At 31.7% G+C, this 23,078-nt stretch overlaps 2 protein-coding genes across 4 annotated transcripts; both read right to left on the minus strand.

Annotated features, from left to right (window-relative positions):
• Window positions 1–1,377: 1,377 nt before the first annotated feature.
• LOC135126298 (zinc finger protein OZF-like) lies at window positions 1,378–22,844 on the minus strand. Of its 3 annotated transcripts, none has more exons than XM_064052240.1 (3): window positions 22,716–22,844; window positions 22,256–22,667; window positions 1,378–3,192 (listed from the first exon to the last, which is right to left on the minus strand). In XM_064052240.1, exons 2-3 carry the CDS (start codon window positions 22,657–22,659, stop codon window positions 2,094–2,096), a joined length of 1,503 nt encoding a protein of 500 aa, XP_063908310.1. In that variant the 5' UTR covers window positions 22,660–22,667; window positions 22,716–22,844; the 3' UTR covers window positions 1,378–2,093. The 3 variants fall into 3 exon arrangements, with proteins under 3 accessions (XP_063908310.1, XP_063908309.1, XP_063908308.1); XM_064052239.1 differs by lacking the exon at window positions 1,378–3,192 and adding an exon at window positions 20,660–21,960 and having other exon boundaries at window positions 22,720–22,844; XM_064052238.1 differs by lacking the exon at window positions 1,378–3,192 and adding an exon at window positions 20,660–21,960.
• Window positions 8,051–14,794, minus strand: LOC135126419 (zinc finger protein 431-like). The gene is made up of 5 exons (XM_064052467.1): window positions 14,743–14,794; window positions 14,524–14,647; window positions 13,329–14,267; window positions 13,064–13,100; window positions 8,051–9,291 (listed from the first exon to the last, which is right to left on the minus strand). The coding sequence occupies exons 1-5, from the start codon at window positions 14,792–14,794 to the stop codon at window positions 8,458–8,460; spliced, it is 1,986 nt and encodes a 661-aa protein (XP_063908537.1). The 3' UTR covers window positions 8,051–8,457.
• Window positions 22,845–23,078: the final 234 nt, after the last annotated feature.

The following is a 23,078-nucleotide window of genomic DNA, read 5'->3' on the forward strand; positions in this document are numbered from 1 at the left end:
TTGACTAAAGATTTATGATGCTCTTTATAGCCTTAAAACATCTGCAACATTTCAAAGCATTCTGTTTAGCAGATTAAAAATTAAATTTCAAAATGTTGTTTTATAATTTTGATTTTTTTTCCAAAAATCTGGACGTTTCGTGTGAAAAGTCGATTCAGAGTTGTAAACTACATGTGTAGGACTATGTTATTTTATACAATTGAAAACCCATTTACTATGTACAATTTTGAAGTGACGTCATCGCATTAGTGGTGGAGATGATTAGACAAATTTTGGTTAGCGTTTTACCATCTACATGATATTCTTAATATAAGTACAAAATTTCACAACAATCGGTCGAGTACTTTCGGAGATTATCTGTCTAATAAAAATCCGGGACGGCAGACGGACAGACAGACGGACAGACGGACGGACAGACGGACAGACAGACGGAAATGGGAGACCTATTTCTTCGTCTTCTAGGGGTCATGAAAGATCGAGAAAACGTAAAAGTAGAGAGTCGGCCGACGGACTCGATTACAATACTTCCTTTGCTTACGCTCGGGAAGTAAAAAACACTAGAAGCTCCAAGTAAGAGTACGCGATTAAACAAATATTTGAGAAATCTACCCTGAATATTTTCTACCCTCTAAGAGAAGAGGAGGCGGCTGGCGAGGCTAGTACTTGGTAAGATAAGACTGATTTTGGCAAATGACATCCTGTACGAAAAGAGAGGGTAGGTGGGCGGGGCTAGTAGCTGCTAAGATAGAACTGATTTTAGCAGGTACTACCCCCGCCAATCCGATTTTTATTTTCTTAGGGAGATCTCATTTGCCAAAATCAGTTTTATCCTAGCAAGTACTAGCCCCACCCACCCATCCCCTCTTTTCTTAGAAGGTATCTCATTTGCCAAAATCAGTCTTATCCTAATAGGTATTAGCCCCGCCCACCCACCCTCTCTCTTCTTAGAGGATATGTCATTTTCCAAAGTCAGTTTTATCTTAGCAGATATTAGATCGGATAAGTCTAATTTTGGTAAATGAGATATTCTCTAAGAAAAGAGAGGGCGGGTGGGCGGGGCTACTACCAGATAATAACGACTAATATTGGCAAATAGTCTATTTTCTAAGAAACTGAAGCGCGGTTGAATGGGACTGGTACTTACTAAGATATGGCTGATTTTGCCAAATGACATACCCTCTAAGAAAATGAAGAGTAGAGGGGACATTATTTGGCAAAATCAGTCTTATCTTGGCAGCTACTAGCCCCACTTACCCACCCTTTCTTTTCTTAGAGGGTGTGTCATTTGCCGAAATCAGTTTTATCTTAACAGCTACTAGACGGCATAAGACTGATTTTGGCAAATAAGATACCCTCTAAAAAAAAGAGGGTGGGTGGGCGGGGCTAGTACCTGCTAGGAAAGTCTGATATTGCCAAATGGCCTATTCTCAAAGAAACTAAAGGGCGAGTGGATGGGGCTGGAATTTATTAAGATATGACTGATTTTGCCAAATGGCATAACCTCTAAGAACATCAAGGGTAGAGGGTAAATCATTGGCAAAACCAGTCCACAGGTTCGACAATCAACCCCCAGTTCTTTGTCACGCCCCTGAATTCATTGCCATATAACCTTAAACGAATCTGTCACAAGGTTGACAAACCTCACGGCAAAAACCGGGGGTACCAACTCTCTCAATCAATTTTGATGACTCTAGATTTATTTTAAATGTCATAAATTTAAAATAGTGCTTCATCAAAAATGGATGAGTACCAAGGTTTAACTCCCCCAGAAGTTGTGGAGACCGCAAATGTGGTGTCGTTAGGTTTATTACCGGAAAAGAGTAGAATATTGTACGAAAAAACATACCGCGAATTTATAGCGTGGTGCGGGGAAAAACAAGCGTATATTTGGTTGCATAATTTCAGTAAATTTAAATTTTTAAATAACTATAAAAAATTTATTTACGATCACCGAAAAAGCATTGTAACCAACACATTTGTTAAAACGCGATTAATAATCTCGCGCGTTAAAATATCTCGATTATTAATCGCCTTCATTAATAAACTTGTTGGTTAAATAGCTATAAATGAACACAATATGTTTTAAAGACTGACTACCCTTGTTGTGCCGTCTCTTCAGTCTTCCCCACTGTTTGTCCTTTCCCATGAATTTTTTTATGCACTTTCAAGTACCTTTCTTGACTGAAAACCGACCCACACACGTTACAAGCGCACTCTTTTAATTTCTCGTGAACTTTCAAGTGCCTGGTGAGGTCGTGCCTCAATCTAAAGGCCGCTTTACACTCAGGACAAGCATACGGTCGTTGTCCTGTATGCAACCAACCATGCACTTTCAAATCCTGGTTTCTGCGAAACTTCTTCCCACAACTTTTACACTCAAATCTGTACATATTCGAGTGAAACATCTTATGAACATGTAAACTCGCCCTCTGCTTGAAACTCTTACCACAAGCATCACACACAAACGGTCTCGTATTCGTGTGAATGTTCATATGTTCGTCTCTCGTGGCCCTCGCCGTAAAGCTCTTCCCACACACATCGCAGCTGTAATTCTTAACTTGGTAGTGATACGACTCTATGTGTCTCGTTAACGCATTCGAAATCCTAAACCCCGTACCACAAATATGACAACAATACTCCCTAACCCCCGTATGTATAGTCCTATGCCTCATCAAACTATAACTCTGTGCGAAATTCCTCTCACAGAAGTCACACTTATAGAACACTTTCCCGTCCGAGTCTCTATTCTTGCATTTAATTAACACATCCAACTTCCTCTTTTTGTCTTGTCGTTGCGGACTGAGCGCATGCGCTTGGGTTCGGTGCTTCTCCATGTCGTACTTCCTGGTGAACCCTTTGTCGCAGGCGTCGCAGTAGAATCGCGGCGAAATCTCGTCCTTTTTGCGGCGGTGGCGCTTCTGCTTGAGCTGGTGCACCTCTTCGACGTGTTTCTTGAGTTTGGTGCGGTTGTCGAACTTCAGGTCGCACTCGACGCAGGTTTTCGCCGCCAGGTCGGCCACTTCGTCGAAGTGTTTTTGGGTGAGGGTGTCCGGGTGGCAGCTGGAGATGTGGCGCTTCAAGTCGCGGGCTCTGCTGATGGTTTTATCACAGATGTGGCAGTGGCCTGCGGGTGGCTTGGGGTGGGGTGGGTCGTCGGCGTCGGCGGGTTCGATTTTGATTTCGGGTTTTGATCTGGAAAAGAGGGCAGGGGGTGTATTTGTCCAAGGTGGTTAAAGGGGAGGTGTAATAATACTTAATGGTATGGTTTATAGTATGGTCCAGAATGGTACGTACACAAACACATATTGGTTACACTATTACTAGTCGAAGAACTTCCCATAGGCGTGAAGTAAGTCCAACCGCTTCTTTGAAAAATTATTAAAACTTATTTTTTGGAGGTTGTAGAAATTTAGGAATCGAAGTCTGTCTCCACGTTACTTAAAATTCAATTTTATTATTTAATGAAGGAGGGGCTGTTTCGAGGACTTTAGTTCTCATCTTCAGCTATTACAAAAATGTTATCTGTTGCTACGGTACATGTGACATGGCTGAAGATGAGGACTGAAGTCCTCGAAACATGTCCCTCCTTTATTAAATAATAAAACTGAATTTTAAGTAACCTGGAACCAGACTTCGATTCCCATCCTAAATGTTCATTTTTTGTTTCTTCAATTTTTAATTTTTCAGTTTTTTTATTCTTTAATTTTCCTTTTCTTCGAATTTTTCGACTTGCAATTTTTCAGCTCAGTTTTTTACTCGTATTTTCTTTATTTTTACAATTTTTCGAGTTTTCATTGTTCCGATTCTATAATTTTTTGTTATTTCACTTTTAATTTTTTCAGTTTTTCAATTTTTGAATTTTTCAATTGTAGAATTTTCAGTTTCTTGATTTTCCAATTTGGCGATATTTAATTTTTACATTTTTTAGTATTCCAATGTACAGTTTTTCGATTTTACAATTCTAGCGAGTCTATAATAATTTTTCGATTTTACAATTTTTGGGTTTTCCAATTTTCGTTTTTTCTTTTTTCCAATTTTTGGAATAATTAAATTTTTCGATTTTTAGTTTTTCAATATAACAATTTTTCGATTTTCCACTTTTTCTTTTGTTTTTCGATTTTTACGTTTCTCAACTTTTCGAAACAAAAAAAATGGAAAATGTGCAAAACCGAAAAATCCAAAAATAACAAATGAAAAAAAAATTAAAATGGCAAATCAAGAAAAAAATTCAAAAATCGAAAAATTAAGAAACTTAAAAAAAAAGTGTAAAACCGAAAAAACAAAATATGTATTGTAAAATCGAAATATTGAAAATTAAAAAAATCGGAAAATTGGAACTCTAAAAATTGCTAAATTGAAAATTTCGAATTTTTCCATTCTTCGATTTTCCAAAATCAAAAATTATTAATTGAAAAAATAAAGGACAGGAAAAATTGAAAAAATGAAAATTAAAAATCGGAAAAATGAATAATAAAAATCAAGAAGCTGAATAATTGAGAAAACGAAAAATTGAAAAACCTAGTAATCGTAAAACTGTAAATTCGGAAAATAGAAAAACCAAAAGCAAAAATTGAAAAATTACAACTGTATATATTGAAAAAAAAAATTTGTTGAAAACTCGAAAAATTAGAATATCTAATCATTGAAAAATCGTAACATTGTTAAATGGTAAAATTGAAAAATCGACATATCTATTGTCGAATTGTAAAAATTGAAAATCGCAAAACTGAAAATTTCAAAAAAAAAAACAAAAACTTAAAATCAAAACTTTGAAAAATTGAAATATTGAAAAATTTTTAGTGAAAACTGGAAGAACTGAAGAATGGTAATTTTAAAATTGAAAATTCGAAAAATCGGCAGCCAAAAATTGAAAAATTTTTACCCGAAAAGTCGAAAATTGAGGCAACAAAAATTTGAAAATATATATTATTACATAATGGAAAAATCGTAAAATCGTAGAGGTGAGAACTAAAAATTACAAAATCAAAAAATGAAACATCGGATAATCGAAATATTGTAGAATTTTGAAAAATCGAGAAATTCTAAAATTATTGTAGAATTGACAAACTGAGAACTAAAAATTGACAAATTGCAAAAACGAAAAATCGAAAAATTTTAAAATTAAAAATCTGAATATGTATTGAAAAATTATAAAACTGAAAATTCGAAAAATCAAAAGCAAAAACTGACAAATTAAAAATCGTCATTTTAAAATTGAAAAATCGAGTAATCGAAAAATTTTAAAAAAGTTAAAATTGAAAAAAAAATCTAAAAATCAAAATATGTCATAATAAAACCAAAAATTGAAAATCTAAACATTGGAAAAATTTTACTTGAAAACTTGAAAAATTAGAAAATCTAATAATTGAAAAATCGAAATATCTACTGCGGAATTGCAAAAATTGAAAACCGCAAAACTGAAATTTAAAAAAAAAAACAAAAATTAAAAAATTGAGAATCTAAACATTGAAAAATCGAAATATTGTAAACATTTTACTTGAAAATTCGAAAAATTAATTAAACGAAACATTGAAAAATCGAGAGATTAAAATATGTAACAATTGAAAAATGGTAATTTTAAAAACGAAAATTCGAAAAATCAATAGCAAAAATTGAAAAAATGTTTCTTGAAAACTCGAAAAATTAGAATATCTAATGCTTGAAAAATCGTAACATTATAAAATTGCAGAATTGAAAAATCGAATAATCGAAAAATCAAAAGCAAAAATTGAAAAATTAAAAATCGAAAAATTGCAGAATTGTAGAATTGAAAAATCAGAAATGGAAAACAAAAAATTGAAAAATTACAAAATCGAATAATCGAAAAAATTAAATGAAAAATCTAAATAATCGTGTATTTATTTCTTGAAAAATAGGGAAATTTTTTAATCGAAAACTTGGAATTTTAAATACTTGGAAACAGTGGAAAAACCAAAAATGAAAAAAAAACTTTGAAAACCCTAAAAATTGCAAATCAAGAAAAAAAATCAAAAATCGAAAAATTAAGAAACTTAAAAAACAAAATATGTATTGTAAAATTGAAATATTGAAAATTAAAGAAATCGGAAAATCGGATAACTGGAACTCTAAAAATTGCTAAATTGATTTTTTTTTTTTTCAAAACCGAAGAATCGAAAAATCAAAGATTGAACATTGAAAAATTGAATAATCGAAAAATTATAAAATAGAAAAAACCGCGTAATCGTAAAACTGTAAATTTGGAAAATCGAAAAACCGAAAGCAAAAATTGATTTTTTTCATTTTTTGATTTTTCTATTTTATAATTTTGGACTTTGTTTTTTGTATTTTTGATGTGAAAAGTTGAAAAATCGGAAAACTAAAAAATCGGAAAAAAATTTAAATTGGAAACCAGAGATTGAAAATTTGAAAAGTTGAATAAATGAAAAATTGTATTTTTTTCCATTTTTTAATGTTTCAGTTTCATAATTTTTCGCTTTTTCAACTCTAATTTTTCCAATTTCCCAATTTTAGATATTAAAGTTTTTTCTTTTTCGGTTTTTCAATTTTCAGGTTCTTGATTTTTATTCTTCACGTTTCCGATTTTTGAATTTTCATTTTTTCATTTTCTTTATTTTTCAATTGCACGAATTTCCAATTTTTAAAATTTTCAATTTTTGGTTTCTCAATTTTCCGATCTCTTTAATTTCCAGTATTTCACTTTTACAATGCATATTTTATTTTTCGGTTTTCCACATTCCGATTTTTGAATTTTTCGTTTCTTCAATTTTTCAAGTTCGTGGTTTATAATGTTTAGAGTTTTCAGTTTTTTTTCATTTTTGATTTTTCTATTTTACAATTTTGCACTGTTTCCATACTTTTTATGCGAAAAGTTGAAAAATCGAAAAACTAAGAAATCGGAAAAAAATGAAAAAACCGAAAATCTGAAAAAACGAGAAATTGCAAAATCGAAAAATTGTTATTCGAAGAACTGAAGAAGCAAAAAACTGAAACATTGAAAAACTAAAGATCGAGAAACTTAAAAATCTAAAAAAATAATGGATCCAAAAACTGAAAAAAGAAGAAACGAAAATTGGAAAACCCAAAAATTGTAAAATCGAAAAATATAAAAAATTATATAATAATAAATTATTACATATTATAAGAAACGAAAAATTGAAAATCGAAAAATTAAAGAAATGAAAAATTATTACATCGAAAAAATGAAATTTAAAAAATCAGGAAAATGAAAAATAAAACAAATTGGGAGCCGAGAAATTGAAAAAAATAAAGTTAAAGAACAAAAAATTATGAAATTAATTCACACAGGTAAATAAATCCAGATTTTTGGAAAAATAATAAAATTTGGTTTTGTGAATTTAATTTTTTTATGATAACCCTTATCTTGTATTATGCGAAATCAAAAAATTGAATAAACGAAAAATTAAAAATTGAGAAAGATGAAAAATAGAAATCAAGAACGTGAAAATTGAAAAATTGTAATGTCGAAAAATTGAAAAATTTGGAACTCGAGAAACTTAAAAAATAGAAAGAACGAAAAATCGTGGTATCAAAAAGTTTTTCGAAGGTAAACAAATCCAGAAGTTGAAAAATTTTATATTGGAAATCAAAGACTGAAAAATTGAATAAACGAAAAATTATAAAAAAAAATCCATTGTTGTTTCAGTTTCATAATTTTTCGCTTTTTCAACTTTAATTTTAGCAGTTTCCCAATTTTGGACATTGGAGTTTTAAATTTTTCGGTTTTTCAATGTTTCATGTTCGTGATTTTAATTTTTTATTTTTGTTTTCCCAATTACCCGATTTTTCGATTTCACTTTTACGATACGTACTGAAAAATGGAAAAAAATGAAAAATGAAAGAAAATGAACATTGTGATCTGAAAAAGTTGGTCGAAAGTAAATAAATCCAGATTTTTCAAACAATTATAAGATCTGAGATGATTTATTCGGCAAAATTTTGAGATCAATTTTTTGAAAGGGATAAACGAATACATTTTGATTAACGATTTACCACGATTACAATAACCTTAAAACGTTTGCAAGATTCCAAATCATTCGGAAAATTGTTACACAATTTTTATTTTTATAAAAGTGTTGTAAATTTTGGAGATCGCAACAATCAGACAGACAGACGGACGGAAACCGCAGACCGCTTGTTTCGTACTCTATTCTATTAAGGGTTTTATAGGTGTGCTCCGAGAGGTAAACAACACTTCCAAATCGTGTACTAACAACTCGTAAACTAGATAACTAAGAATTGGCGGAATTTAGAGCGATAGAGTGTTCACCCCAGATGCTGGTAGATAAAATGTGTGAGGGTGTCCATAAAACAGTCGTTCGTTACAGCCGCATCATATATTTCAGCACACAGCGAGACATCCAGCTTTGTACAAAAACGAAAAATCCCTGAAACGTGTAACTAAATACATATATCACTGTTTTCCAAAACGAAAACGCAAAACTCCGCAACATCGAGTCACTTTTTCAGCACCAGAGTATGACACGTCCACTTGTGCTCCTTCAGGTCCACCCTCTTCCCCACCATCACCCCGCACTCGTCGCACGTCACGTGCATCCTCTGCTCGTGCCGCTTCAGCACCCCCATCTGTATGAACTTCTCGTTGCAGTGCGGACACTCGAACGGCTTCTCCTTGGAGTGTATCCTCAGGTGCTCCTTCAGGTAGTTCGACCTCAGGAAGCTCACCCCGCACAGCTCGCACCTGTACTTCTTCTCGTTCGTGTGCGTCACCTCGTGGTACTTGAGTCCGCTCTGGCACCGGAACCGCTGGTTGCACACCTGGCACTTGAACGGCTTCTCCCCGGTGTGGATCCTCTTGTGGTCCCTCAGCGTCTTCTTGCTCGAGAACTCCTTCTTGCAGATCTTGCACACTATCCGCTTTCGGTGCTTCTGCTTGTGGATCTCGAAGGCGGCCTCCTTGACGAACTCCACGCCGCAGGTCTCGCACTTGAACTTGACCACGTTGGAGTGGGCGTACTTGTGGTTGTGGAGCTGGAGCTTGGAGGGGAACCTCTGTTGGCAGTTGTCGAAGTCGCACTGGACGTACTGCTGGGGGGAGTCCTCGCCGGCCTTGTGGCACGTGAAGTGGCTGTTGAGCTTGAACTTCGTGTTGTAGCTGTTGCAGCAGACGCGGCAGAAGTTGTCGAAGATGTGGGTCTTGAGGTGGCTGATGTAGTTGGAGCGGGAGCTGAGGATCTTCTCGCACACGTCGCAAGTGATGGAGTTGCTGCTGTTCTCTTGGTTCTCGTTCGACGGGTGGACGGCGTCGAAGGGGGGCGGGTAACTAGAGTTCTAAAAATTGCTGAACTGAAAATTTCAAATTTTCCAAAATCGAAAAATCGAAAAACCAAAGATTGCAAAAATAAAGGAAACGAAAATTTGAAAAAATGAAAATTAAAAAATCGGAAAAATGAAAAATAAAATTCAAGAAAGTGAATAATTGAGAAAACGAAAAATTGAAAAACCGAGTAATCGTACAATTGTAAATTCGGAAAATCGAAAAACCAAAAGCAAAAATTGAAAAATTAAAACTAAACATTGAAAAAAAAATTTTGAAAACTCGAAAAATTAGAATATCTAATTGAAATATTGAAAAATTTTTAGTTGAAAACTGGAAGAATTAAAGAAACGAAATATTGAAAAATCGGGCGATTAAAATTTGTATGCAATAAATAATTGAAGAATGGTAAATTTAAAACTGAAAATTCGAAAAATCGGCAACAAAAATTGAAAAATTTTTACCCGAAAACTCGAAAATTGAGGCAACAAAAATTTGAAAACACGGTACATTAAAATATCATTACATAATGGAAAAATCGTAAAATTGTAGAACTGAGAACTAAAAACTGCAAAATCAAAAAATTAAACACCGAAATATTGTAGAATTTTGAAAAATCGAAAAATTCTAAAATTGTGGAAATGAGAAATTGACAAACAAAAAATTGAAAAATAGCAAAAACGAAAAATCGAAAAATTTTAAAATTAACAATCTGAATATGTACGCATTGAAAAATCATAAAATTAAAAATTCGAAAAATCAAGTCAAAACTGACAAATTAAAAATCGGCATTTTAAAATTGAAAAATCGAGTAACCGTAAAATTGTTAAATACGGAAATCCAAAAACCAAAGCTAAAATTGAAAAAAATTAAAATCTAAAAACCAAAATATGTAATAATAAAACCAAAAACTGAAAATCTTAACATTGATAAAATCGAAATATTGGAAAAAATTTGATAACTTGAAAAATTAGAATATCTAATAAAAATTAAAAAACGAAATATTTATTGTAAAATTGCAAAAATTGAAAACCGCAAAACTGAAATTTTCAAAAAAATTAAAATTAAAAAATTGAAAATCTAAATATGGAAAAATCGAAACATTGTAAACATTTTACTTGAAAACTCGAAAAATTAAAGAAACGAAACATTGAAAAATCGAGAGATTAAAATATGTAACAACTGAAAAATGGTAATTTTAGAAATGAAAATTCGAAAAATTAATAGCAAAAATTTAAAAATTTTTTCTTGAAAACTAGAAAAATTAGAATATCTAACGATGAAAAATCGTAACATTGTATAATTGTAGAACTGAAAAATCGAATAATCGAAAAATCAAAAGCAAAAATAGAAAAATTGCAAAATTGTAGAACTGAAAAATCAGAAATGGAGAACAAAAAATTGAAAAATTGGGAAATCGAATAATCTAAAAAAATTAAATGAAAAATCTAAATACATACGCATTTATTTCTTGAAAAATATGGAAATTGTATAATCGAAAACTTGGAATTTTAAATCCTTGGAAAAAGCGCAAAACTGTAAAATAGAAAAATCAAAAATGAAAAAAAAAACTTTGAAAAACCTAAAAATTGCATATCAAAAAAAAAATTCAAAAACCGAAAAACAAAAAATTACGAAACTTAAAAACCAAAATATGTATTGTAAAACTGAAATATTGAAAATTAAAGAAATCGGAGAAATGGAACTCTAAAAATTGCTAAATTGAAATTTTTATTTTTTTTTTCAATTCTTCGATTTTCCAAAAAACGAAAAATTGAAAAACTGAAAAAATGAAATATGAAAATCAAGAAACTAAAAAATTGTAAATTCGGAAAATCGAAAAACCGAAAGCAAAAATTGATTTTTTTTTTGTATTTTTGATGTGAAAAGTTGAAAAATCGGAAAACTAAAAAATCGGAAAAAAATTTAAATTGGAAACCAGAGATTGAAAATTTGATAAGTTTAATAAATGAAAAATTATAAAAAAAATTTCCCATTTTTTTTAGTGTTTCAGTTTCATAATTTTTAGCTTTTTCAACTCTAATTTTGCCAATTTTGGATATTAAAAGTTTTTTATTTTTCGGTTTTTCAATTTTCAGGTTCTTGATTTTCATTTTTCACGTTTCCGATTTTTGAATTTTCATTTTTTTATTTCCTTTAGTTTTCAATTGTTCAATTTTCCAATTTTTAAAATTTTCAATTTTTGGTTTCTCAATTTTCCGATTTCTTTAATTTCCTATATATATCACTTTACAATGCATATTTTATTTTTTCGGTTTTGCACTTTTCGATTTTCGAATTTTTCGTTTCTTCAATTTTTCGAGTTCTTGGTTTCCAATTTTTAGTTTTTAAAGTTTTTTTTTTCATTTTTGATTTTTCTATTTTACAATTTTGCACTGTTTCCATACTTTTTATGCGAAAAGTTGAAAAATCGAAAAACTGAGAAATCGGAAAAAAATGAAAAAATCAAAAATCTGAAAAAACGAGAAATTGCAAAATCGAAAAATTGTAATTCGAAGAACTGAAGAAGCAAAAAACTGAAACATTGAAAAACTAAAGATCGAGAAACTTAAAAATCTAAAAAAATAATGGATCCAAAAACTGAAAAAAGAAGAAACGAAAATTGGAAAACCCAAAAATTGTAAAATCGAAAAATATAAAAAATTATATAATAATAAGTTATTACATATTATAAGAAACGAAAAATTGAAAATCGAAAAATTAAAGAAATGAAAAATTATTACATCGAAAAAATGAAATTTAAAAAATCAGGAACATGAAAAATAAAAAGAATTGGGAGTCGAGAAATTGAAAAAAATAAAGTTAATGAACAAAAAATTATGAAATTAATTCACTGAAAAATGAAAAACAAAATTGCAGTATCAAAAAATTGGTCTAAGGTAAATAAATCCAGATTTTTCGAAAAATTATAACATTTGATTTTGTGAATTTAATTTTTTTATGATAACCCTTATCTTGTATTATGCGAAATCCAAAAATTGAATAAACGAAAAATTAAAAATTGAGAAAGATGAAAAATAAAAATCAAGAACGTGAAAATTGAAAAATTGTAATCTTGAAAGAACGAAAAATCATGGTATCAAAAAGTTTTTCGAAGGTAAACAAATCCAGAAGTTGAAAAATTTTAAATTGGAAATCAAAGACTGAAAAATTGAATAAACGAAAAATTATAAAAAAAAATCCATTGTTGTTTCAGTTTCATAATTTTTCGCTTTTTCAACTTTAATTTTAGCAGTTTCCCAATTTTGGACATTAGAGTTTTAAATTTTTCGGTTTTTCAATGTTTCATGTTCGTGATTTTAATTTTTTATTTTTGTTTTCCCAATTACCCGATTTTTCGATTTCTTTAATTTCCTGCACTATTTCACTTTTACGATACGTACTGAAAAGTGGAAAAAATTGAAAAATGAAAGAAAATGAACATTGCGATATGAAAAAGTTGGTCGAAGGTAAATAAATCCAGATTTTTCAAACAATTATAAGATCTGAGATGATTTATTCGGCAAAATTTTGAGATCAATTTTTTGAGAGGGATAAACGAATAAATTTTGATTAACGATTTACCACGATTACAATAACCTTAAAACGTTTGTAAGATTCCAAATCATTCGGAAAATTGTTACACAATTTTTATTTTTATAACAGTGTTGTAAATTTTGGAGATCGCAACAATCAGACAGACAGACGGACGGAAACCGCAGACCGCTTTTTTCGCACTCTATTCTATTAAGGGTTTTATAGGTGTGCTCCGAGAGGTAAACAAACTTCCAAATCGTGTACTAACAACTCGTAAACTAGATAACTAAGAATTAGCGGAATTTAGAGCGATAGTGTTCACCCCAGATGCTGGTAGATAAAATGTGTGAGGGTGTGCATAAAACAGTCGTTCGTTACAGCCGCATCATATATTTCAGCACACAGCGAGACATCCAGCTTTGTACAAAAACGAAAAATCCCTGAAACGTGTAACTAAATACATATATCACTGTTTTCCAAAACGAAAACGCAAAACTCCGCAACATCGAGTCACTTTTTCAGCACCAGAGTATGACACGTCCACTTGTGCTCCTTCAGGTCCACCCTCTTCCCCACCATCACCCCGCACTCGTCGCACGTCACGTGCATCCTCTGCTCGTGCCGCTTCAGCACCCCCATCTGTATGAACTTCTCGTTGCAGTGCGGACACTCGAACGGCTTCTCCTTGGAGTGTATCCTCAGGTGCTCCTTCAGGTAGTTCGACCTCAGGAAGCTCACCCCGCACAGCTCGCACCTGTACTTCTTCTCGTTCGTGTGCGTCACCTCGTGGTACTTGAGTCCGCTCTGGCACCGGAACCGCTGGTTGCACACCTGGCACTTGAACGGCTTCTCCCCGGTGTGGATCCTCTTGTGGTCCCTCAGCGTCTTCTTGCTCGAGAACTCCTTCTTGCAGATCTTGCACACTATCCGCTTTCGGTGCTTCTGCTTGTGGATCTCGAAGGCGGCCTCCTTGACGAACTCCACGCCGCAGGTCTCGCACTTGAACTTGACCACGTTGGAGTGGGCGTACTTGTGGTTGTGGAGCTGGAGCTTGGAGGGGAACCTCTGTTGGCAGTTGTCGAAGTCGCACTGGACGTACTGCTGGGGGGAGTCCTCGCCGGCCTTGTGGCACGTGAAGTGGCTGTTGAGCTTGAACTTCGTGTTGTAGCTGTTGCAGCAGACGCGGCAGAAGTTGTCGAAGATGTGGGTCTTGAGGTGGCTGATGTAGTTGGAGCGGGAGCTGAGGATCTTCTCGCACACGTCGCAAGTGATGGAGTTGCTGCTGTTCTCTTGGTTCTCGTTCGACGGGTGGACGGCGTCGAAGGGGGGCGCCGTGAGCGGCTCGCACTGGGGGGCGGCGGCTTTTTCGCTCTGGAGTTGGAGCTGGAGCTGCAGGCGCTCCCGCTGGATTTGGTGAAATAAGGCCACTATATTTCCTTCGGCCGAGTTTAATCTGGAAAATGGAAAACGGTGTTGGGGTGGTGACTGACTTTTTGTTTCAAATAACAGGGGTTATGAAGAAGGTAACATTTTTTTATTACTTTAGACGGTATTTTCGAAACTGTCCTTAATGTCGAGTACACTTATAAACTAAATAAAAAATTTTCAACTACACACAGTGTTTATTTGTTATGGACTTTTATTGGCACAATGTTCATAAAAAATAGGTCACGGGATAAAAAATTAAAACTACAACTGGGCCGCAAGACCGTGTCTGGTTTATTTCGAGCGACTCTACTTTGTTTACTTCCGCCTGCTGCAACTTAAGGGACACAGTCAAGAAGGCGTTTACTGTAATGAAACATATAGGGCTATTCATGAAAAAATCCACGCCTAAAAAATTCAAGACGCAACCAGAAATACAATTTCACGACCATCATTTGAAATTAGAAATTTTTTCAATTTTATAAAATAAGATACTCCTTTACTCACTTGAAATAACGCGTAGCACGCTCCTTTAGCTTTACTTTTCACGAACATATCTTTATTTTAACTTATAAGGGTTATCATAAAAAATAAAATTTCCGAAATCAAATTTTAAATTTTTCGAAAAATCTGGATTTATTTGATCAATTTTTTGATATCACAATTTTTTCGTTTTCTTCATTTTTCAATTATTGAATTTTAAAATTGTTCATTGTTTCAATTTCTCGATTTCCAAATTTTTCAATTTTTCGATTTTTAATCTTTCGATTTTTCAATTTTTCAAATTCTCGATTTCCAGTTATTAGATTTTTCAGTTTTTATTTTATACTTCTTCGTTTTTCATTTTTATTCTTCCAATTTTACAATTTTTCCGTTTTTTGATTCGAAAAGTTGAAAAATCGAAAAATTGAATAACCCAAAGATTTTATAATTTTTCGTTTATTCAATTTTTCAATATTTGAATTTCCGATTTAAAATTTTTCAATTTTTGGATTTCTCACTAAGATAAATCATATATCATAAAAAAATGAAATTTATTTATTATTATTAAATTATTTACCATTGTCCAATTTTTGGATACTGCAATTTTTCGTCTTTTTCATTTTCTTTCATTTTTCAATTAATTAATTTCATAATTTTTCGTTCTTCCAATTTTCATTTTTTCAATTTCTTGACTTCAAATTTTTCAATTTTTCTGTTTGCAATTTTTCATTTTTGGTTTTTCAATTTTCAGTTTTTCGTTCCCTCATTTTTTCAAATCCTTGATTTTTATTTTTCATTTTCCTAATTTTTTAAATTTCATTTTCTCGATTTTATATTTTTTCACTTATTCAATTTTACAATACATATTTTGATTTTTCGATTTTTAAGTTTCTCAATTTTTAATCTTACGATTTTTGATTTCTGTAATTTTTCGATTTTCACTTTTTTCGTTTCGATTTTAGATTTTTCAGTTTGTGCAATTTTCAATTTTTTGTTTCTTCAATTTTTGATTTGCAATTTTTCTAGTTTTCATTTTAAATATGTAATAAATTATTATTATATAATTTTTAAAAATTTTTCAGATTTTTACGATTTCAGATTCTTTTTTAAATTTTCAAGTTTCTCCATTTTTCGTTTTCCAATATTTCAATTTTTCGTTTCTTCAGTTCTTTGAGTTATAATTTTTCGATTTTCCACTTTTTCGATTTTTCAATTTCTCATTTTTTCAAGTTTTGGGTTTTTCCATTTTTTCCGATTTTCTAATTTTTCGATTTTTAAACTTTTCGCATCAAAAAAATGGAAAAAATGCAAAATAGTAAAATAGGAAAATCAAAAATAAAAAAAAACTTTGAAAACTCTAAAAATTGGAAATCAAGAACTTGAAAAATCGAACAAACGAAAAATTGAAAGAATAAAATTGAGGAAGTCAAAAATCGAAAAGTGCAAATCTGAAAAAAAATGTATTGTAAAAGTGAAATATTGGAAATTAAAGAAGTCGGAAAATCGGATAATTGAGAAACCAAAAATTAAAAATTAGAAACTCGAACAACTGAAAAATAAAGGAAAAATTGTGGTATAAAAATGAAAAATTAAAATTAAAAAATCGGAAAAATGAAAAATAGAAATCAAAAATCTGAAAAATTGAACAACCAAAAAATAAAAATTGGGAAATTGCAAAAATTAGAGTTGAAAAAGCGAAAAATTATGAAACTGAAACTAAAAAATAAAAAAACACAAAATTATAATTTTTCGTTTATTCAATTTTTCAATTTTTGCATTTCTCACATAATATAAGGATTATAAAAAATGAAATTCGCAAAATCAAATCTTATATTTTTCGACAAATCTGGATTTATTTACCTTTGACCAATTTTTGGATACTGCAATTTTTCGTTTTTTCAATTTGAATTTTTTCAATTTTTCAATTTCCCGACTTCAAATTTTTCCATTTTTCGGTTCGCAATTTTTCATTTTTGGTTTTTCAATTTTCAGTGTTTCGTTTCCTTATTTTTTCAAATTCCTGATTTTTATTTTTCATCGTCCTGATTTTTTAAATTTCATTTTCTCGATTTTATAATTTTTCACTTATTCAATTTTTCAATATTTCGATTTTACAATACATATTTTGATTTTTCGATTTTTAAGTTTCTCAATTCTTAATCTTTCGATTTTTGATTTCTGTAATTTTTCGATTTGCACTTTTTTCGTTTCGATTCTAGATTTTTCAGTTTCTGCAATTTTCAATTTTTTGTTTCGTCAATTTTTGATTTGCAATTTTTCTAGTTGGAAATGGAAAAAATGCAAAATAGTAAAATAGGAAAATCAAAAAAAAAAAAACTTTGAAAACTCTAAAAATTGGAAATTAAGAACTTGAAAAATTGAAGAAACGAAAAATTGAAAGAATAAAATTGAGGAAGTCAAAAATCGAAAAGTGCAAATTTGAAAAAGAATGTATTGTAAAAGTGAAATACTGGAAATTAAAGAAGTCGGAAAATCGGATAATTGGGAAACCAAAAATTAAAAATTGGAAACTCGAACAATTGAAAAATAAAAGAAAAATTGTGATATAAAATTGAAAAATTAAAATTAAAAAATCGGAAAAATGAAAAATAGAAATCAAAAATCTGAAAAATTGAACAACCAAAAAATAAAAACTGGGAAATTGCAAAAGCGAAAAATTATGAAACTGAAACTAAAAAAAATTATAATTTTTCGTTTATTCAATTTTTCAATTTTTGGATTTCTCACATAATACAAGGATTATCATAAAAAATGAAATTCGCAAAATCAAATCTTATATTTTTTGAAAAATCTGGATTTATTTACTTTTGACCAATTTTTGGATACTGCAATTTTTCAACTTCAAATTTTTTAATTTTCAGTTTTTCGTTTCCTCATTTTTTCAAATTCTTGAGTTTTATTTTTCATTGTCCTGAATTTTTGAATTTCATTTTCTCGACTTTATAATTTTTCACTTATTCAATTTTTCAATATTTCGATTTTACAATGCATATTTTGATTTTTGGATTTTTGATTTCTGTAATTTTTCGATTTGCACTTTTTTCGTTTCGATTTTAGATTTTTCAGTTTGTGCAATTTTCAATTTTTTGTTTCTTCAATTTTTGATTTGCAATTTTTCTAGTTTTCATTTTAAATATGTAATACATTATTATTTAATTTTTTAAAATTTTCACATTTTTACGATTTCAGATTTTTTTTTCCCATTTTTGGATTAATTATTTTTTACGATTTTTAAGTTTCTACATATTTAGTTTTCCAATGTTTCAATTTTTCTTTTCTTGAATTCTTCGAGTTACAATTTTTCGATTTTCCACTTTTTTGATTTTTCAGTTTCTCATTTTTTCAAGTTTTGGGTTTTTCATTTTTTCCGATTTTCTAATTTTTCGATTTTTAAACTTTTCGCATCAAAACAATGGAAAAAATGCAGAATTATAAAATAGAAAAATCAAAAATAAAAAAAAACTTTAAAAACTCTAAAAATTGGAAATCAAGAACTTGAAAAATTGAAGAAACGAAAAATTCAAAAATCGAACCAATAAAAATTGAGGAAGTCAAAAATCGAAAAGTGCAAAACTGAAAAAAAATGTATTGTAAAAGTGAAACACTGGAAATTAAAGAAGTCGAAAAATCGGATAATCGAGAAACCAAAAATTAAAAATGGGAAACTCGACAACTGAAAAACAAAATAAAATAATATAAATATAAAAAATGAAAAGTTGTGATATAAAATTGAAAAAATTAAAATAAAAAAATCGGAAAAATGAAAAATACAAATCAAAAATCTGAAAAATTGAACAACCAAAAAATAAAAATTGGGAAATTGCAAAAATTAGAGTTGAAAAAGCGAAACATTATGAAACTAAAAAATAAAAAAACACAAAATTATAATTTTTCGTTTATACAATTTTTCAAATTTTCAATATTCGATTTCCAATTTAAAAAATAAGGGTTATTACAAAAAATAAAATTCTCAAAATCAAATCTTATAGTTTTTCGAAAAATCTGGATTTATTTCCCTTCGACCAATTTTTTTTAAGCCACATTTTTTCGTTTTTTCACTTTCTTTAATTTTTCAATGAATTAATTTTTCGGTTCCTCACTTTTTCAAATTCTTGATTTTTATTTTTCATTTTCCTGATTTTTTTAATTTTCATTTTTTCGATTTTATAATTTTTCATTTAATCGATTTTTCAATCTTTGATTTTGCAACTCCTCGATTTTCCAATATTTCGATTTTACAACACATATTTTGATTTTCCGATCTTTCAATTTTTCATTCCTTTAATTTTTCGATTTGCAATTTTTCGTTTCGGTCTTTTAATGAGAAATTTTTCAGTTTTTGGATTTTTCGATTTTTGATTTGCAATTTTTCTAGTTTTCATTTTAAATACACATGTAATAAATTCTTATTATGTATAGTTTTTAAAATTTTTCACTTTTTTACGATTTCAGAATTTTTTCTATATTTTTTGATTGTACAATTTTTGGATCTTGCAATTTTCGTTTTTTTTTTCTTTTTTCCAGTTTTTGACTTTTATTCTTTTCGATTTTTAGTTTTTCAATGTTTCAATTTTTCGTTTCTTCAGTATTTCGAAAACTTGAAAAAATGAAAAAATGGGAAATTGCAAAAATTAGAGTTGAAAAAGGGAAAAATTATGAAACTGAAAAACCGAAAAATGGAGAAATTTTTTTTATAATTTTTCGTTTATTCAATTTTTCAATCTTTGATTCCCACTTTAATAAAATTTTTCAATTTTTTGATTTCCCACATAAGATAAGGGTTATCATAAAAAATAAAATTCGCAAAATCAAATCTTATAATTTTTCGAGAAATCTGAATTTTTTTTTATATCACCATTGATTTTTATTTTTCCCCGACTTTTTCATTTTCATTTTCTCGATTTTTTAATTTTTCATTTATTCAATTTTTAAACCTTTGATTTTGCAATTACTCGATTTTCCAATTTCTTTAATTTTCAATATTTCGATTTTACAATACATATTTTGATTTTTCGTTCTTCAATTTTTAAAATTCTCGATTTCCAATTATTAGATTTTTCAAAGTTTTCATTTTATACTTGTTCGTTTTTTCATTTTTATTCTTTCAATTTTACAATTTTTTCGTTTTTTGATTCGAAAGGTTGAAAAAGCGAAAAATTGAAAAATCTAAAAATAAATTCGAAAAACTGAAAAAACAAACATTGAAAAACTAAAAGCCGCAAAAATTAATTCATCAAAAAATTGGAAAGAAGAAAAAACGAATCGAATCGAAAAACTGGAAAACCCAAAAATTGTAAAGTCGAAAAATTATAAAATCGTCAAAATTATAAAGTCGAAAACCTGTAACACTGAAAAATCGAATAAATCAGAAGTTTTAAAATACAGTAATTGAAAAACAGAAAAATTGTAAAATCATAAAATTGAAAACGTGAGAACTTTATAAATATTATAATTGTTATCATTGCAAATCAAAATAAAAACCTTCAAAAACTGGAGAAACAAAACAAAAAAAAAAATAAAGAATAAAAAATGCAAGTCAAAAAAGCTGCCGGAGTATTATTTACGGCACTGGTTTTTACTTTATAGAAGTTATCGGAAAACAAAAATCGCAAACAATTTTTATAATTTTTCAAAGTAGCGGAATCAGTTGGACTGCACTTCAGAAGCGAGGGAAGTTCTGTCAAAATAACAAAAGTAAAGCAATTGTGTAGCCAACTTCATCCGTACAGTGGATTCCCCGACGAGCTCTCTTCTAAAAGTTGTTCGTTTTTAATTTCAACCTAATAATTGACGTTAATTTCCAAATTATTATCAAAACTAAACAACAAACTACTTCTACGGTTGCATTTTGAATTTTTCAGCCGTCAAACTTCCCGTGACCAACCCTATACAATGGCGACTTTTCAACATGGCAAGTCTCGAAAACCGACACTTTTATTTAAAACATAAAAAACCTACATACTCGTCAATAATATAACTATACACTTTATTGCATTAAACTACATAAAACGAATAAAGCCGAGCCGCTCTTCCTACCGGAATGTAATAAAAAACACCGAACATCCAAATCCACAACTTAAGCAACAACAGCATGATTCGACTTCGTGTGATTCCGTAAGTACCGCTTCTGCCGAAAACTAAACCCGCATATATTGCACACCCACGGTTTCTCGTCCGAGTGAATCAGTCTGTGCCTCTTGAGCTCGTACTTGATCCGGAAGCACCTGCCGCAAATATCACACTTGTAGGGCTTCTCCCCCGTGTGCCTCGTTATGTGCACCAGGAGCGGCGGCTTCGTGCGAAAACCCTGGTTGCAGTAGCTGCACTTGAACGGGAAGTAGTTCCTGTGGGAGCGCTTGTGCACGAACAGCGACGCCTTCTGCTTGAAGGACTTCCCACACAAGTCGCACACGTAGGGCCGCTCGTTCGTGTGGATGCGTCTGTGCTCCTCCACGTTGCGCCGCGTCGCGAACATCCGCCCGCAGAGATCGCACGGGAACTTCTTGATACCCTCGTGGGTCTCCCGGAGGTGGCGCACCAGACCTTGAGACACCCGGAACTGCTTGCCGCAGAGGTCGCACACGTAGGGTCGCTCCCCGGTGTGGATGCGCATGTGCCAGGTGTAAGTATAAGGAGAGTGTAAGTTCTTGCCGCATTCTTTACAATTGTAGTAGATTCTGCCATCCACGACGACCTTAGCAGCGCTGATTAACTCCTGGTCGATTTTGTTGTGTTTGCGCTTCTCCTTTTTAATGTTCTCCTCGATGGCCACCGGGTTCACGGGCTTCTTGGGCACGTACTTCTCGTACTCCTTCCCGTGCTCGTCCTTCACGTGGTCGGAGATGCTCCTCCGCGAGAAGAAAATCGCAGGACAGTACTGACAGCCGAAGTACGGGCGTTCCTCTTCCCCGTCGGATTTGAAACCCACCGAGTCCTCGAACTCCTTCAGCTCGCCGCGTTCGTCGTCCGAGACCCCTTCGTCCTCGTTGTCGATGTCGATTTTGTATTCGGGATTGTCGACTAGCTCCGGGTCGATCAGCTGCTGCTCGATGTCGCTTATGTACGAGTCGAGGGGCGTGGTTTCTTGCAAGGGAAGACACGTGATTGGTTCGCTTTTCGGGCACGGAAACGTCTCGTGCTTTTTCTTCTTTCTTGGCGATTTCGGTCTTTTTGGGTCGAAATCATTCAGACTTGTGGTGACGGACTTGGACTCCATCCTGCCAACATAATAAAGGCGTTAGTTAAGGGCGACTCACAAGTCTGGATGATTTCGGCCGATGGTGGAGACTTGGACAAGATTTTTGGACTTCCAGAGTAATGCGAACGTGTCTAGTGGAAAAATACGGGCTGCCTTATGTAGGAAAATGTAAAAGGTACAAATTATGTCACAAGTAATACCACCAACAGTAATTTTTTCATTTTCAAGTTTTATAAAAATGTAATTTTAAACTGTTTCTGGACTTAAAAACCTCTCGTGTTCTACTACTCTACGGAGAATCTCAAATTGCTTACCCCTCGTTATCACAGACTCCATTATCATCACTGGCACTGAATGGATTCGTGGAATTGTCATAGCCGCCTTCATCCTCCACCACCTTCTCCGCGATGAACTGCGAACTCCTGAACTTCCTGTCGATCTCCACGCTCGTCAAAACCAGCTCGTGCCAAGCCAGTAGTGTCGAGGCACAGTTCCAGCAACACTGCAACGGCAGCACATCAGTGGCTGCCACTTTGATGGGCAAATACAGGTTGATTTTATTCGAGAGGTCATTAGTGATCCCTTCTTCGCTGAAAATCCCGATTAAACGTTCATTCTGACTCGCACACAACCGACACAATGTGTGAATTCCGATAATTTCGACCTCTTGTGCTTCTGTGTCTAGACCAGTGGAGATCTGCAGGGCCTTGTTTTCCATCTAGGGGCCTGAAAAAGGGGGGTAAGGGGCTGGCGTAAGGCACCTAAACGACTTACTTGCTGTATTTAGGTTAAGTAAAATGTTTTGATTTTGGTTTAGGCCGGTTTTTATAGTGTGAATTCGGCCCCCGAAAGCACGCAATACACCATCGCATCGGATTAGCAAGCAATATGGCCGGCTGGGGAGTTTGTTTGGGACAGGATAGCCAACGGAGGAAAAACCACCATACGATGGAAAATTATCCTTTTTTTTTAATGTAAACGGCGAACTTATTTTGTGTCGACGGAAATAAATTAAATAACTTGCAAAAATATGTAATATAGTTAGTTAGAATGCGAGAGAAATGTAAATATTTTACTACATCCTAGGCTCGGCAACTTTGATGTATTGTTGGTTGTCTATACAACTATACAGAAATT

The sequence above is a fragment of the Zophobas morio genome, unplaced genomic scaffold, assembly GCF_036711695.1.
Source record: "Zophobas morio isolate AGI-343-1 ecotype UQ-CSIRO unplaced genomic scaffold, CSIRO_AGI_Zmor_V1 ptg000010l, whole genome shotgun sequence".
Taxonomy (NCBI): domain Eukaryota; kingdom Metazoa; phylum Arthropoda; class Insecta; order Coleoptera; family Tenebrionidae; genus Zophobas; species Zophobas morio.

Excerpts from the sequence above, each read along its gene's own strand:
- LOC135126419 (XM_064052467.1), bottom strand. The coding sequence starts at position 14,794 with ATGTTCGTGAAAAGTAAAGCTAAAGGAGCGTGCTACGCGTTATTTCAA. Across the intron at positions 14,648-14,742 it reads CTACGCGTTATTTCAAGTGA|GCGTGGATTTTTTCATGAAT; the intron begins GTAAAGGAGTAT and ends TGAATTTTTTAG. Across the intron at positions 14,268-14,523 it reads CTCGAAATAAACCAGACACG|ATTAAACTCGGCCGAAGGAA; the intron begins GTCTTGCGGCCC and ends TCCATTTTCCAG.
- LOC135126298 (XM_064052239.1), bottom strand. The coding sequence starts at position 22,659 with ATGGAAAACAAGGCCCTGCAGATCTCCACTGGTCTAGACACAGAAGCA. Across the intron at positions 21,961-22,255 it reads GGAGTCTGTGATAACGAGGG|GATGGAGTCCAAGTCCGTCA; the intron begins GTAAGCAATTTG and ends TTATGTTGGCAG.